Raw genomic sequence first — 16,389 nt, 5'->3', positions numbered from 1 at the left:
TGGAGGAGAAAACACAATCAGCAGGAATCCTTCCCTTTGGGCACCATCTTTGCTTCCCAAATTTCTCTTTGTCTTTATCTGACATTGAACCTAAGAAAGGTCAGGTAAGGTCTCCCCATTAACAGAGGAGGCAACCCAGTCCTTGAGAGAAGCTGCAGTGAGTTCTGAGGTTGTGGAGTTGTTGATGGGGCTGCTTCCAGAACCCCAGGCACTGTCTGAGGACTGGTGGTTGCCCTTCATGGGATGTGGCCTGGGGAAGCCCCCTCAGCAGGACACAGAGCTCGTGGCACCTGTCACTCACCCAGCTGCTTGATGCCCTCCTTGTCCTCGATGAGCAGCTGGACCCTGGGGATGTCAATGTGTAGCCGTGGGCCCTGGGGTGGCCCCTTCACAGGGGTGTCAAAGCTTCGGTTGTTCTTGCTGTGGGGAGAAGGGCTGGAGGTGGGTGACAAGGCAGCCACAAGGGATTGGGGGAGAGGTTTTGCAGGATAGTGGGGTCTCAGAAGCCTCTACCCTGGGTGAGGGGACGGAAATGGGAGGAGAGAGGAAGTAGCGATGTGACACCCACCTTATCAACATTTCTGCCAAACTCTTTGCATCTGCAAAACAGTAGAGAGAGGGGACTGAGTGAGAATGGGGTCTGAGCAGGATCAGAATTGGAAGAGGCATGGGGAGCAAGGAGAGAGAATTCCCTAAAATGGGGCCAGGGCTGGTCTCCTGGGAAGAAATGTAAGGACCTTGGAGACAATCCAAAACATGGTAAGGTCTCACTGCTCCCAATTCAGGATTTGACTCAGGCCTGTTTTCCTTTCCTCAGACTTTTATCTAACAGGGAGACAGTATATAAAGTATTCCATCTGCTTCCTGAACTGATTCTAATCAAACAAGACATCACAGCAGGTTGGAAATAGGCATCAGTGGTAGATCTATCCTCAGTTATCTGTTGGAGAGAGGAGAGAGTCGAGGATGAAGTACAGGTGGTCAGTGGGCACCTCCAGATGACATCAACCAAAGTTTTATTTCCTTCTCTAGGGCATCTGTCCCCAAAAGTCCATGGATGGATTTGAAGGTCACTGTTTTATCTCATGCATGCATGTGCTAAGTTGCTTCAGTTGTGTTGGACTCTTTGCAACCCTATGAACCACAGCCCGCCAGGCTCCTCAGTCCATGGGGATACTCCAGGCAAGAATATTGGAGTGGGTTGCCATGCCCTTATCCAGGGGATTTTCCTGACCCAGGGATCGAACTGGTATCTCTTATGTCTCCTACACTGGCAGGTGGGTTCTTTATCACTGAGCCACTCAGGGAGCCTGTTTTATCTCATAGGGACCCTGAATAGATTTAGGACTCTAAGGTTAGGAATCGACAAGAGAGGAGAAACAAAGAACATGGGTAATCCACTAGACTTCTGATAACTGAGAATGACTGGTTAGAGGGAATCTAGCTTTATGAATACATTCAACCATCTATCTAGCTACCCATCCATCCATTTATTATTGATCTATCCACTGTTGATCCATTCATCCAGTGATCTACCCACCAGGAGTTGGGTAGATAAATGGATGGTTCAGTGGGTGGTTGATGGTTTTTAAATGGTTGGATGGATGGATGACTGGATGTTTGATGGGCTTCCCAATGAATGCCAACCATTCATCCATTCAGCTATCAACCCATCCAAGCATCTATTCAACCATTCACCTAATTATCCATTCATCTATTCAATCATTCATCCAACCATCCATTTATACAACCATACAATCATCTATCCATTTTATCATCCATCTGTTCTTCAAATATACATCCATCCTCCATGGAGCCAACCATCTAGTGATTCAACTATCAATCCATCAGACATCCAATCATCCATCCATCCAACCACTTAACAACTATCAACCACCCACTGAACCAACCTTTTATCCACCCAACTCCTAAATACCCTAGGCAGCCTTAGTTATCCCCTCTTTTGTGCTCTTATTGTGCCTTGGCTCTGAACTCTGTAAGGGCATGGGTTGCTCTTTCTCATTCATTTTTATATCTCCAATGTCTGGCAGTATCTACAATATAGCACATACTCAATAAATATATTCCAAATATATTTATAAATATAATTTTATATTTATAATTTTATATTTATAAATAAATATAAATATAAATAAACAGACATTTATTTAGAAACTAGTTGGTCTTGGGTAAATCAAGCCCATTCATGCCAGACCAGGGTATCAGGTGTTGGGACAGGGGAGGATACTAAAAATATTTAACACCTGACAAGGCATGGAAACAGCTCAGTCAAAGCTGAGCAAGATCCTAGAGACCACTTGCATGTCTTTAGTGGCTGGGCCCTAGGAAAGTTGCAGAGGTCCTATATGAGAGAATGGAGCATCCAGGGTGGAAGGGAACATGTATTTACCAACCAACTATGGAATTGTTCAACTGTCTTAACCAGCAACATGGTTTTACCAGTGTGGACCACTAAAAGTCAACCTGGTGAGGGCAGGCACAAAGTCTTAGGGACACAGAGGAAGCAGCAGTGAACAACTAAGGAGGTTTCAGAAGGCTGGAGTGAGTGCTCCCTTCAAGGGGACATGGACACCCTCTTTCATCCAGACAGTGCTCCAGGCCAGTGGAGAGTGGCCAGCGCAGCTGAGGAAGCACAAAGAAACTCGCCTACCTCGGAGCCGCTTCAGCCGCTTCTCTTTCCTCTTCTTGCGAACGATGAAGAGCAGCGCCACCCCCAGTGTGGCCAGGATGACCGGGCAGCCGATGGTGAACAGCTTCTTCACGTCGTCCCCCTCGCCTTGTGCAGACTTGATGGGCGGGATGGTGCCTGAATGGGGGTGAGGAAGGGAGTCAGATGCCCTAGGAGTCGAGCGTTATGCAGAGTCTCATGGGCAACATAGCCCTTGGACCTCTCTTGCTGCCTTTGGTCTTACTCCAATCTCTACTTCCCAGTTCAGAGCCCCAACTCTCTCCTCTGCTCTCCCCAAGTTCTGGTCCCATCAGGACAGCCATGAATGGTTGTGTAGTTTTTATACTGCATATGATATTAAAGACTCCTAAAGGTCCATCTAGTCAAGGCTATGGTTTTTCCAGTAGTCATGTATGGATGTGAGAGTTGGACTGTAAAGAAGGCTGAGCGCTGAAGAATTGATGCTTTTGAACTGTGGTGTTGGAGAAGACTCTTGAGAGTCCCTTGGACTGCAAGGAGATCCAACCAGTCCATCCTAAAGGAGATCAGTCCTGGGTGTTCTTTGGAAGGACTGATGCTAAAGCTGAAACTCCAGTACTTTGGCCACCTCATGCGAAGAGTTGACTCATTGGAAAAGACTCTGATGCTGGGAGGGACTGGGGGCAGGAGGAGAAGGGGACGACAGAGGATGAGATAGCTGGATGGCATCACCGACTCAATGGACGTGAGTTTGAGTGAACTCTGGGAGTTGGTGATGGACAGGGAGGCCTGGCGTGCTGCAATTCATGGGGTTGCAAAGAGTCGGACATGCCTGAGCAACTGAACTGAACTGAGGCCTGTTTTAGAATCATCCTGAACCCTTTCAGAGATAGTCTCCTGCCTGTTGGAGTTCAGTGTTCATTTCCAGAGAGTAGCTGATGGGCTTAGATTCCCACATCCAGCTGGTAAGGTTGAGGGATGGTGATGATGAGGATCACAGGAGACAGAAGTCAGGGCAGTGGGATCCTGTGTTCTCTTCCCCAAATGGGGGCAAAAGCCACTCAACACCCTGCAGTCTCTCCCTGCCCTCTCCCCCATGGGTGATATCTGCTAACCCTGGTGGCTGCTAGGAGATGTGATGAGTGAGTTCTCCCGCTGACAGAGCCTTCTGCCAAGCCTTGATGTTTACTTGTTTCAAAACCTCAGCTAAGAGTCATCTTCTTCATGAAGTCTTCCTTCTTTGAGCAAATACCCTGAGATGCCACTTTTATTCTGTTTCCTTAACACACAGGTAGATTCAGTTACGCTTGTGACAGCTGGTCCCTATGAATTCAGCCTTCTATGTGCCTTAAACATGTGTGTGCATGAGTGTGAGGTATCCACATGTGGCAGATACCAGCTGGTGCTCACCAAAACACCCATGGGCTCAGCTACATTCCCCAGACTTCCTGGCAGTTAGGTTAGAGCCATGTTATTAGTTACGTACAACAGAATGCAAATAGAAACGATGAGTGTCCAGCACCCCCTGGCCAGGGCAGTTAGGAACTGCTGTGTCTTTTCTGTCTCTCTCTCGTTGGTGACCTTGGAAGCTGCATGTTCAAGATGGCCTAGCTAACATGGCGAAACAATGGTGGCTAGCCAGCCCTCACATTATGAGAGTGAGAAATCTTTATTGGATCAAGCCATGAAGCTTTTAGTGTTTGTTACTGCAGCATAGGTTACCCGATCCTGGCTAATGGACCATCTTAACAGAGTGTTCTTATAGAGCAGGACATCAACTACATCTCTGCCTCCTCTCATCTCTTTAAAGCAATGGAGAGCAAGGGTTGCACCTTCAAAGACCCTCTATTTTTTTTTTTTTCAATTTTATTATTTATTTGGCTTGCTGGGTCTTAGTTGTGGTATGTGAACTCTTAGGTGCGGCATGTGGGATCTAGTTCTCTGACCAGGATAGAAGCTGGCCCCATCTCCCTGCATTGGGAGCGTGGAGTCTTAGCCACTGGACCACCAGGGAGGTCCCAAAGATCCTCTGTCTTTAGTGTTACTGACCTGCCTGCCTGCCTATCCACCTGTGTGGTCACAGGTGCATCCCACTTATCTGCCTACTTGTCTGCTGCTCCTTTTGCCTGTCCTTTGCTTGCTTACTCACCCATCCGCCTTTGTCCCTGACTAGAGTCATACCTCTTTTCAATTTGCTTGTCTATCTCTTTACGTGTCTGCCTCTCGGCCAGCTTCCCCGGCAGCAGCCCCCGCCCGCCCGTGCCGACTCACTGCCATCGTAGTCCAGGGTGGCAAACTGGGCGGTCTCGTTGCCGCAGCCAGCGCTGTTGCAAGCCCTCATGCGCAGCTCGTACCACGTGGCCTCCCGCAGCTCGGTCAGAAACACCTCCCCGGAGCTGTTGGCGCGCAGGCCTTGCCAGGCCCAGGTGCCCTTGGGCCGGTACTCCAGCATGATGGCGGTGATGGGGCAGCCCCCGTTGTTCCAGCCCTGCAGGTTAAGCCGAGCATGCGTGGAGTTGATGTGGGTGAAGAGGTGCTGGTCTTTGCTGAAGGAGGGCTCTGGGGGGCCAGAGGGAGAGACAGAGGTTAGAGAGACTGGGAAGGATTTCCCTGGGGCGGCTGGGACTGCAGTGGTTCCGAGGGATCAGTGGGAGGTGTGGATGGGAGTAGGGATGCTCCAGGGGACAGAGGAGGAGGAAGAAGAGGAGAGGGAGATGGACAAGGAGAGCAAGGCCTGGCCCAGGAGGAAGACAGAGGCAGGAAAAAGGAAGAGGTGAGCCATCTGTCTGCCACCCCTTGCAGGGAAGTGGGGCCAGTTTTTCCTACTATGATTTGTCCAGATGCTGCAGCGATGGAACTAGGTGGGGTCTCCCTGGAGTCTCTGTGCTTCCCTGTGCCCTTCTACCCCATCCCAGCACCTGCCACCCTGTCCCCGGCCTTACCCCGCCCATGGGTCTTGGCCTCAATGATCTCACTGATGCGCCCGGAGCCTACGCTGTTCTTGGCCGCCAGCTTCACCTTGTACCACGTGCCGCACTTGAGGCTGTCCAGCCTGAAGGACCGCTCGCTCGAGCTGACGAACACATCCTTCCACTCCTCACTGTTGTCCACCGAGTACTGCAGCACGAAGCCTGGCCGGGAGGTTTGCCTGGCTCAGGAGGGGCAGGGCGGGGCCTGGGGTCCCCCAACAGCTGTCATGGGACTGGGCTCCGCAGGGGGCCAGCAGGGGGAACTTTTGGCCGTTAGGATGGCGTGGACGCCAATTAGATGCAAAACTGGAAGGATCTGGGGTGAGTTGTAGGACTCTCTCCCATCGGCTCTTGTGTTAGGGTTTAGAAGCCAGGGTGGGGAAGGGAGCAGAAACCAGAGCTGTGAGACTTCAAAGGGGTCCTATTGAGACCTTGCTACTCCGTGTACAGTCCCCTGGCCCCAAAGCATCACTTGGGAGCTTGTTAGACATGCAGATTCTCAGCTCCCCGAATCAGAATCTGTGTTCTTACAAGATCCCCTGGTGATTCATATGCATATTTAAGTTCAAGTATCTAGAACATTTGTTGATTTTATAGATTTGGAAACTAATACCCAGAGAAGAAAACAGACTTCCTCAGGTTCACACAGCTCACCACTGGCAATGCGGGGGTGGGTGTTCTAAAGTTCAGACGTCTAGGCTGGTATATTTTCCATGGCGCTTGGGTAACTCCCCTGTGGTCCAAACCACCCCTCTTCCCATCACTTCCAAAGCCTTATGAGGACAAGCAGTGGGAGTAAGTGAAGCGCTTCCTCTGCCCCGGCCCAGAATTCTCCGCACTCCTCATCCAGGCCCCCTCACCTCGGATGGAGCTGCCCCCATTGTCACCCGGAATCCAGGTCAGAGTGATGGATGAAGCCGAGGTTTTGGAGACAGTGAGACGGGGCTGGTCCGGGGGAACTGTGAGGGGAGAGTCAGAAGCCCACACCACAAAGGGTTAACCTCTGATGATGGGGGACAGGGGTGCCCTCTTCCTCCCCCACTCCTGCTCATTCTCCTCTCTACCCCTCCTGCCTCCTCTCCCACGTGTCCCCTCTGATCCACCGAGGGTCTGTCTCCCTGGTGGCTGGTCTTTTTTATTTGACAACCCCTCTGTCTCTGTCTTTCTTTCTCTCTCTGTCTCTCTCTGGATGGAATTCCTCCCGCTTAACCATCCCTGTCCCCACCAGAGCCCCGCCCACCTCCCAGGGTCTCATCTCTCAAGTCCCGCCCACCTCGAAGGGTCCCACCTCTCAGAGCCCCGCCCACCTCACAGGATCTCATCTCTCAAGCACCGCCCACTTCGCAGGGTCTCACCTTGCACTAGAAGGTTGACAATGATGGTGTCGAAGCCGCCAGTGTTGGTGGCCGTGCAGGTGTAGTAGCCTGAGTCCTCAGCCTTCACCGCGCGCAGCAGCAACGTGCCATTGGTGTGGATGAGCCGGTGCCCATCCATGGACACGGGGATGGCTGAGTCCTCACTGTGGGGGGTGGGGGCAGCTTATGGCAGGCATCCCCTCCCGGAGCCTCCCCCAGGTCTGCAGGCAGTTAGAGCTGGGAGCAGTAAGGCACTGGCTCCGGGACCCTAGATTCTTGGTTTTCACTCAGCGCTTCCTGGGGATATCTAGTAACCATGGCCTCTTCAACCACCCAGGGAAGGGAGATCCATGGCAGCCGACAGGGGCAGCCAGGGAGGCCAGGCTAGCACGTGAGGGTGTAGCCATGTACCCAGCAAGGGCCTCCCAGGGCTGGAGATGACTGAGTCAGCCGGAAGGGAAGGATATCAGTTCTCTTTATGGCTCTTCTGCAACGCCCATCTCTGGGGGTCACCATCCCTAAAGGGTCCCGCACACACCTGTCCTTGGTCCACTTCACCGCAGGGGCTGGGTCTCCCACTGAATTGCAAGGCAGCCGCACATCTCTCATCCAGGGTGTTGTCACGGTGCCCCCGAAAGAAATGATCTTTGCTGGGGCTAGAGGGAAGAGAGGATGAAAAGGACCCCATGTGTTCGTTTTCATTTTCAGAGGGGAAATCGTTCATTCAGCAGACATTTATCAGATACCTGTTAGGACCAGGTATCATAGGAGGCTCTAAGGAGCCACAGAATGAGTACAGTCTAGTCCCTGTCTTCGAGTTGCTTACCATCTAAGAGGGAGACAGACACTTCAGATCATTAGAGTGAAAAATACTATGGTGGGGGTAGGTACCATAGCCCTGGGATCAGGAAGGAGGCGTGGAGGAGGTGAAGGCCTGGGGCGACTTCTGCAATTGGAAGCTTGGACTTGAATCTTGAAGTCAAAGAAGGAATTCATTAGCTCCCAGGGGATAAGAATGGGGGGAAGGGATAGTCAGGGAATTTGGGATCAACATGTACACACTGCTATATTTAAAATGGATAACCAACAAGGACCTACTGTATAGCACAGGGAACTCTGGTCAATGTTATGTAGCAGCCTGGATGGGAAGGGAGTTTGGTGGAGAATGGATACATGTATATATTTGGCTGGGTCACTTTGCTGTCCACCAGAAACTATCACAACATTGTTAATGGACTGTAAGCAGAGAAGGAAGGTGTGTCGGAAGGGGGAATAGAACTGAGAGAGGCACGGGGGCCTGAAACCCATGGTGAGCGGGAGGGCCTTCAGCCTCCGGGATGAGTGACCCAAGCCCAGGGTGACTGAAGAGAGGGCAGCAGAGTAAGGGTCAGAGCAGTGAGCGGGAGGAGAAGCTTCCAAGGCTCTGCTGGCACCTCTAGGAGGCTGGGCTTCCTCCTGACCTCACGAGGAGGCTCACAAGGAAGTAGTGACATGTTCAAAGTGGAGTTTTAGAGGAACCCCCGGCTGCCTGCCAAGGATGTTTGATGGAGCTCTAGAGACACTGTTCTAGAGCCAGTTCTGCCCTGTGGCTGGGGTTGGCTCCTGGGACCTCTTAGTGGGTGTGTGTGTGGGGATGTGTGTGTGTGTGTGTGTGTGTGTGTTTGTGTGTGTGTGTGTGTGTGTGTCTGTCGGGGGGTGGGGGTCCTGGGTCCTTTCCTTCCTGGAAGGAGATAAGTTCAGGAGAAGGGGTTGGCAGCACCACTGGGAGGAGGGGTCAGGGGAGGGAAGAAACTTGAGGCTTTGTAGAAAGAGCCCCCAAATTGGAGCCAGAAGGGCTGGCCCACCACTCTGCTGTGTTTGAGGGCTGTGCTACCCTGCCTCAGAGTGTCCCCTGGAAAATGGGATGACAACCCTCGCGGCAGGGCAGCTGCAGGCCCTCCATTCAGTGCCCGCTGACTCCGAGCCTGAGGCGGGGAGGGCTGACGCCTCTTGTATCTCATCCAAAGGAAGCTGGTTACCCCTGGAGTGGGGTTAGGCTGAGGCAGCTGCTTCAGGGCTTGGGGCCTCAGGGTTATAGACACTTGTGGCTGTGGGAGGAGGCAGGGCCAGGAGGGAGGGCCCAGGGAGGCCCAGAGTCAAGGTAGAAGCTCGAAGTCTCAGGCTTGTGTGGCTAAATCCCGTGCCGCAGGGTTGGCATGGGGGAGCCTGGCAGCTCTGTGAGGTGGCCTCAGTCTTGGTCTTGGGTTGAGGCCTCAGAACTATCACTGCCTGTAGAGTAGGGGTACACATGCCCCCATGCCACACTTATGCCCAGGTCAGGGGTTCAGTGGGGCACCCTTGAGAGCAGTTATGTTCTTATTCACCCCGTGTACCCAACCCAGCCCACAGCCTCCTTCGAGGCATGCCCTCTGTAACGTCTGTGACCAGTGGGATCATGTCAGCCTGAGATGACCAGGCTTTGGAACGAGGGGGCTGTCTTTGCAGCCCTCTGCTCCATGGAAGCAGCATATCCCAACTCCATCCCCTCTGGAGGAGCTGAGCTGGGGGTGGGGCTAACACCCCTTTCTTTCACCCCCAGAGAAGAGTCTGGAGTGGGGGACCAAGGTGCATTCTGCTGGGTGCCCCGACTAGTGGCATGGCCTTGAGCCTGTTGTGAGCCTTTCTGGGAGTCAGGGGGCAGCAGAGGCCCAGTCTTGGTGGATGCAGGAGGGAGGCAAGCGGCCAGCCAGCTCCTTACAGCCAGGCCACAGACAAGGTGGAGGGAGACAACTCGTGTTGGGGAGAACCGTCATTCTAGAAGGGGCCTTCTGGCAGTTTCTGCCCTCAGCCCCCGCCCCAGGCTGCTCACCCTTGCCAGCAGGCTCGATGGTCACCTTCTCACTGCTGTTGCCCCGGCCGGCGGAGGTGACGGCGGCCACCCACAGCAGGTACTGCTGCCCGCGGTTTAGGTGGGCGATCCTGTAGAAGAGCTGCTCCGGACTTGTCTCATACTCGCTGGGTGCCTGCGGGGCAGAGCGAATGCGTACTAAGAGCCAAGGCCCCTGGGTCTCCACCTCCACTCTTCCTGGGGGCCCTGGGCTCAGTGGGGCAATGGCCAGGGCGATGGGCGGTGGAGACAGGATCCTGCCTAGTTGGCCCTTTCTGGTTTTGGAGCAACACTGAACAGCTTGCCCTGGACTTGGCCCTGGGCACTGATGGGCCGGCTCTGGCGGTTTGCTGGGTCAGTTTCAGTTCACCTCTTGGACTGATCTAGTCGCTGGCTGTGATGGCTTCAGGCCAAGAAATGTGTTTCGGGTGGGTGAGAGATGGCGGGAGACAGGAGAAGGGAGAATGGAGGTTGGGGGGGATCCCAGGAAAACCCTGAGAAAAGGGAGTCTCTAAGAAGCTAAATGACTGCGTTTGCCTTATTAGGGTTGTAGACAGGCTCCCCCAGCCGGTCCCCACTCAGAGTCACCTGCCAGCCCTACTGCCTAATGTCTCCTTCATTCCTACCACCTGTTCCCGCCGCCCCTCCCCCCGCCCCCCCATTCTGGGGGAGGAAGGGGAGGGAGAGAGAACTACGAGAGCTTCACGGGGCAGCACTTTATTAACGATTATTAGTGGTATAGATCACCGTATATATTTGTAGGTTATATAAATCTATAAAAATTTTTTTAACCAAATGACAGTTTTGATAAGTTGCCAACAAAACAATATCGGATCCCAGTGGTTTTACCAGTTGCTTTGATGAAAAGATTATGTTGCCTTGGAAACCAGAGGCTCAGATATTGAAATGAATTTGAGAAGGAGCTTTTGATAAGCGCTAGTTTGCAGACCTCCTGTCAGCCCCTTCCCTGGTGCAGGCGGGATGGGGCTGACTTTCATTTCATTTTATTTTTTGGTCAGCCGCGGGGAAGGGAAAGCAGGACAGCACCAGGGCCTCTTTGAAATCAGGGCGGAAGTCTAGGGAGGGGGAGCAGCCCCTGGAACAGATGGGGGGCCCCGAGGCCAGAGGGAGCTAGTAATTAGTTATTTTTGCAATCAGGGGATGTTGCACACGCATGCCCCCATGCTCACGCTCTCATGCACATGGATGTGTAGACACATTCAAGCACATGCTGAGGGACAGATCTCCAGACAGACATGGGGTCACAGAGGGACATTCTTTGCCACCCATGGGAGGGCTGAGGGGCCCAGTGACTTGTAACAGGAGAAAACATCCTTTCTGGTCCCAGACCATCTGTAAGAAGATGCTCAGGAGAGGGTACAGGCATCCCCACCACACACACAGAGCTCCCTGGCAGATCCCCCCTGCTGCCTCTCTCGTGGGGAGCTGGCCTTGGGCCCAGGAGCTCCCGGAAAGCCACCTTGAGCCCTGGTAGCTGGGAAGTCCTTTCAGGGTGCAGTGCTCGGGGACCGTGTGGGTAAATGCAGGTCATATCTGAGCACGAGGCAGGGCAATAAAGTAGCTTTGACACCTGCCTGCCTTTCTTACCGTATGGACCACAGTGTCTCTCATGGTTCCTGGGGCCTCAGTTTTCTCTCCTGCAAACTAAGAAAGCAATCCAGCTCCGCCTGCCCTGACTGGTCACAGTGAGGACTCCTGAGGCAAGGAGTGTGCCAGTCCTTTGTAAGTGGGGACATGTTCTTCTCTTTTGTAAACGGGGGCATGTGTTTCTGTGAGGGTGGAAGTGTGTGTGTGCATGTGTAGAGAAAAGTTAAGTATCCTTGCTTGTGTCTGTCAGTGTGTACCTGACTGTGCATTGTGTCCACACAGGGCAGGAAGGCTTTGGCTTCCCCTGGAAGGTATTAGCATCTTACCCAGGTCCTGGGTGCCTTCCTTTTAACCTGGACTTCCCCCTAATCTCCTGAAATCACTTTCAAAAACATACAACTACACTCCAAAATAAAATCACAGTAATCAAAGGTTAAAAAAAGGTAAAACTATGCAAGGAGAAACTATAGGTTAATTACTTACCTATTTTTCTAATCAAAAAATAAAAAATAGAAAATCACAAATAGAAAAGTCATAACTAGAAATGATTTATAAATTTGAATTATATGAAAAGAAAACCTATTTTATAATGAAAACTAGAATAAAAAAGGAAGCAATGAACTGGCAAACACCTGCAACCTATATGAGCAAAAATGGTTATTATCTTTAATATGTAAAGAGCACTTAAAAATAAATAAGAAGAAAACCATGATCTACCCAAATATAAAATGTAGAAAGGACATGAATTGACAATGATCCAAAGATGAAAAAAGCCAAAAATCACATAACACACAATAAAATAATCAACTTAGTTTAGAATCCAACTGACAGAAAATGAAAAATATATAATCTTAGATTAGCATGTGCACAAGGGAAAAATACATGCTACTCATAATGCTGGTGGAAGTGTAAGTTGGTACAAACTTTCTGAAGAGTAGTTTGCAAATGTGCATGCAGACCTCAAAAATATTTATACTTTTTGTGATCCATGGATTCCTATAAAAATTTATACTAAGAAAATAATAAAACAATGAGTATAAAGACTTTTATGAAGAATTCTCCATGAAAAATTATTTATAATGGTAAAAAACTGAAAATAGATTAAATATAGAGCAATTCAGGGACTGGTTAAATAGATTATATATATACAGGCACTCAAGATAATATTTTAAAAGAATATTTGATGTCAACTCTATTTCAATAAAAAGAATATTTAATGGTGTAGAAAAGTGCCTACATATACTACATGAAAAATGGAGATTATATAATATTTTATAAATTTTAATTTTATAAAAACCAAAACAAAACCATAGTGTATGTGCAGGTCAAGGATTGGAAGATTATACCCCAACACATTGCCAGTGGTTATCTTTAGAGAGTGAGAAGGCAAGTAATTTTTACTTTCTTCTCTATTCTTTTATATGTTTATAGAATTTTCTACAATAAAATTGTATTATTTTGACAAACAGCAAATGTATTAAACTAGAAACATTTCTAACAGGACTCAGTGCAGCTCTGGCTAGCCTTGGCCAGCCCCAGGGTGTAATTCCTGGTATCCTGCACCTCATGCAGTTTCCCACATCTATTCTGAGAATTCTGTACACACAAGGTCACGCACTCCAGTATGTATGCACACACTCAGACTCAGACACACGTGCATCTGCCTCTCAGCCTCTCATTCCCACGGTCTTGCTTCATTCCATGTACATGAGTGTGCCCTCAATCCTGAAGCTCTTTCATAAGTGAATTTGTGATGCAGTTGCTTGGAACCTGGAGTATATTTCTACAAAACGATCGCCCACCACCCATAACCACAGGTGGTGGTCAGGTCCCCTGGCCCCTTGTTCAGCCCAGTCCCTGCTTTGCAACATGGCTGAACTGAGTTCTCATCACGCCAGCACATCTGCCCCCCACCCACAGGAGAGAGGTGGTTCCTTCACGCTCGGGACATGAAGGGGAAGGAGGGAGGGTCTCCGGGTCTGCAGTAGCAGGAGGAGGGCATGGGGACCAGGGGCTCTGCTCTGGAGCCTAGAAGTGTCCCCCACCAGTGGATTGGGGCTCTTGGAGACTGAGTTAACGAGGACACTCTGCTCCCAGACACCAATCCCTTTGAAAGACTTCATTATGAGAGGAGGTACTGCGCGTACAGACCCAAGCTGGAGGAGTTCCCACCCTCTCATCACTTTATGAAGGGAAATTTGCCCAATGTCTAAGACTTCACAATTGCTAGGCTGCTAGCAATTCATTCATCAAATGTATGTCCTGGACAAGGATGTTCCAGGCACAGTGTTCTATGGCTCAGGACCTGAAGATGAAAAGATGCCGCCCTTGTCCTCACAGGGTCCCACAGACTAGTGCGGGAGACAGGTGAGTGAGCAGGTCACTGCCGTTTAACACATGCAGTGTGTGCTAGAGGATGAAGAACGTGCCGTGGATGGTAGGATCAGTAGGGGCAGAGGTGCAGGGGTGTGAAAGGCAGAGCAGGTGTCCAGAATGGTGACCAGCCTAGTGTAAAAAGAGCCTGGAAGGTATGTGTGTACTGGGGGGAGGGGCAGGAGGAGCGGGGCAAAGGGGCAGAAAACACAGCTGAACATGTTAACTGGAAAATTGGCACACACCCCCCAGCAATGACAGAGGTCTCAGCCTAACATCTGCAGACCCCATGACCCAGCAGTTCCTTTCACAGGCCCAACAGGAATACATACACAAGAGCACCAACTGCAATAGCCCCAAACGGAAAACTATTCAAATGCCTGTCAACGGATAATTATAAATAAACTGTGATATATACATGTAATTGAAAACTATACAGAAGTGAGAGTGAATAATCTCTAACCACACACAACAATATGGATGAAATTCACAAATTCAAACTAATGTTGGGTCGAAGAAGCCAGGCAGATTTTATATATATATATATTATATATATATATACATATAATCCCAGGGACGGGGAGCCTGGTGGGAGGCCGTCTATTGGGTTGCACAGAGTCGGACATGACTGAAGCGACTTAGCAGCAGCAGCATGTATATATATATAATGCATGCATCCATGTGTGCTCAGTCACTTCAGTCATGTCCAACACTTTGAGACCCCACGGACTACCCATGGACTGTAGCCTGCCAGGCTCCTCTGTCCATGGGATTCTCCAGGCAAGAGTATTGGAGTGGGTTTCCATGTCCTGCTCCAGGGGATATTCCCGACCCAGGGATCGAAACCAAATTTCCTGCATTGCAGGCAGATTCTTTACCCACTAAGCCAACTGGGAAGCCCATATATATTGTGTATTTGTACTTGATATAGTATTAATCTGAAGTCAGGATGATGGTTATACCTGTAGGGGGAGGGTGGTGACCTTCTGGGGTGTTGCCCTATTTCCTGCTCTGGGAATCCCCCACTCAGTGCCTGGAAGTGCTATGAAAGTTCATGGGGCTGTACAGTCATCATATGTGTACTTTCCTGCATGTGAAATAGTGACGGTGAGGATGGAGAGGAGGGGGCGGAGTCACTGAAAAGACATTCCTGGGCTTCTCCTCTGGGAATAGAGCTATGGCCTCACTGGCAAGGAGCGGGGCTGCCTATGGCTCAGAGGGTAATTCAGAAAGACCACAGGAAAGCGGAGAGCGGGGGACGAGATGATGACACAATTACCGAGCAATTTCAGGGCAGCTTTCTGGGCTGTCAGAAGCTCATCTGCAGGTGCTGGGGCTGCCGTCACATCACTAGTTGCTGATGGAGGGAGAAGCTGGCCTTCTCCTGCTCCCTGATCTCCCCCATCCTGAGCACATCTCTCAACAGTACTCACACCCCCGCCCCCGGGAGCACCCCCTCTGCTCCCCTCACTAGCCTGGAAGCATCCCAAGGGCACGTGTTTCTTTGCACTTGCTCTCACAATTAGAACAGGTATACTACAGATCAGCCACCCAGCAGAACTCTGTGACTGAGTGGCTGGAGATAAGGAAAGGGGCAGAGGGGAGGATGCCTGTTATGGGATGTGGGTGCATAGCCACCTGCATGAGATGAGAACCTGCCCTCATCCTCTCCTCCCTCTTAGCAGCCCTTGATGGAGGGCAGGGGCCAGCCCCCCAACACTGTGCCCCAGTGCCAGGGGCCTCCTTACTTTATACTCCCAGGTTTGGGCAGGCAGCGCCCAGAGAGAGATGCCCTGGTCTTCCCCCAGCTGTCCCCCATCTTTTCCCCTCTTCAACTGGATCCATGCTGAGGGGGCCACTTGGGGCAGAGCTCCAGCAGCCCTCTAAGCCCAGACTGACCATGCTGAAAAGCTGATTCACTTCCAAAAGCCATGGGCTAGCGAGTGCTCAGTCCAGAGCTCTGGGATCTGCTAGGAGCTTCCTTGGTCAGCCAGACCAGAAGAGCTGAGGCCCTGTCCTCCCTCTCCCACCTGCTTGAAGGAGACCCCTACTCAAATAAGCCTCCAGGGCTTGTGATAATCTTGTAGTCCTTGGAACGGAGGACTGACCCAAGATGGACTTGGGTAAGGCTTCAACCACTCTTGGGTGACCGGTGCCCATACTTATCCATGAATCAAGTCGAAACACAGATATAACCAGCCCCAGGATTTGGCCCAGAAGCAGCTGATCTATAGGGAACTTTCCTTTTCCCCTGTCCTGCTCAACATTCAGCCCTGGGCCCACTTACCGGCTGGCCAGACCCGGGGCTGGAGCAGAAGATGGTGTACTTGCGGATCACCCCGTTGGGCTTGGTTGGGGGGAGCCATGACACGACCACACTGCTGGCGGATGAAGGAACAGCTTTGATGCCCGCAGGGGGACCTGGAACTAAGCAGGGGGAAGGTGGGGTCAGTTTAGAGAATGGAGGAACAAAGCCTTTAGGAAACAATGACAGGTTGGAGAGATTAAGGCAGATTAATCTGGGAGAGCTTCCTGAAGGAGGCATCTTTG

The 16,389-nt window shown here is 51.0% G+C and overlaps 1 protein-coding gene across 1 annotated transcript in view; it reads right to left on the bottom strand.

Annotated features, from left to right (window-relative positions):
• Positions 1-16,389, bottom strand: part of DSCAML1 (DS cell adhesion molecule like 1) — a 369,339-nt gene that overhangs the window by 5,920 nt on the left and 347,030 nt on the right. The window contains exons 20-29 of the mRNA XM_070383209.1: positions 16,127-16,266; positions 9,841-9,994; positions 7,531-7,648; positions 6,993-7,156; positions 6,498-6,596; positions 5,611-5,799; positions 4,940-5,227; positions 2,672-2,827; positions 569-599; positions 302-420 (exon numbers count right to left, since the gene is read on the bottom strand). Coding sequence (XP_070239310.1) covers positions 302-420; positions 569-599; positions 2,672-2,827; positions 4,940-5,227; positions 5,611-5,799; positions 6,498-6,596; positions 6,993-7,156; positions 7,531-7,648; positions 9,841-9,994; positions 16,127-16,266 — 1,458 coding nt within the window. The remainder of the gene's footprint in view (positions 1-301; positions 421-568; positions 600-2,671; positions 2,828-4,939; positions 5,228-5,610; positions 5,800-6,497; positions 6,597-6,992; positions 7,157-7,530; positions 7,649-9,840; positions 9,995-16,126; positions 16,267-16,389) is intronic.

Source organism: Bos mutus, chromosome 15 (genome assembly GCF_027580195.1).
Source record: "Bos mutus isolate GX-2022 chromosome 15, NWIPB_WYAK_1.1, whole genome shotgun sequence".
Classification (NCBI taxonomy): domain Eukaryota; kingdom Metazoa; phylum Chordata; class Mammalia; order Artiodactyla; family Bovidae; genus Bos; species Bos mutus.
Note: the sequence above shows the minus strand (reverse complement) of the source record. Positions and strands in the feature narration are given on the sequence as shown.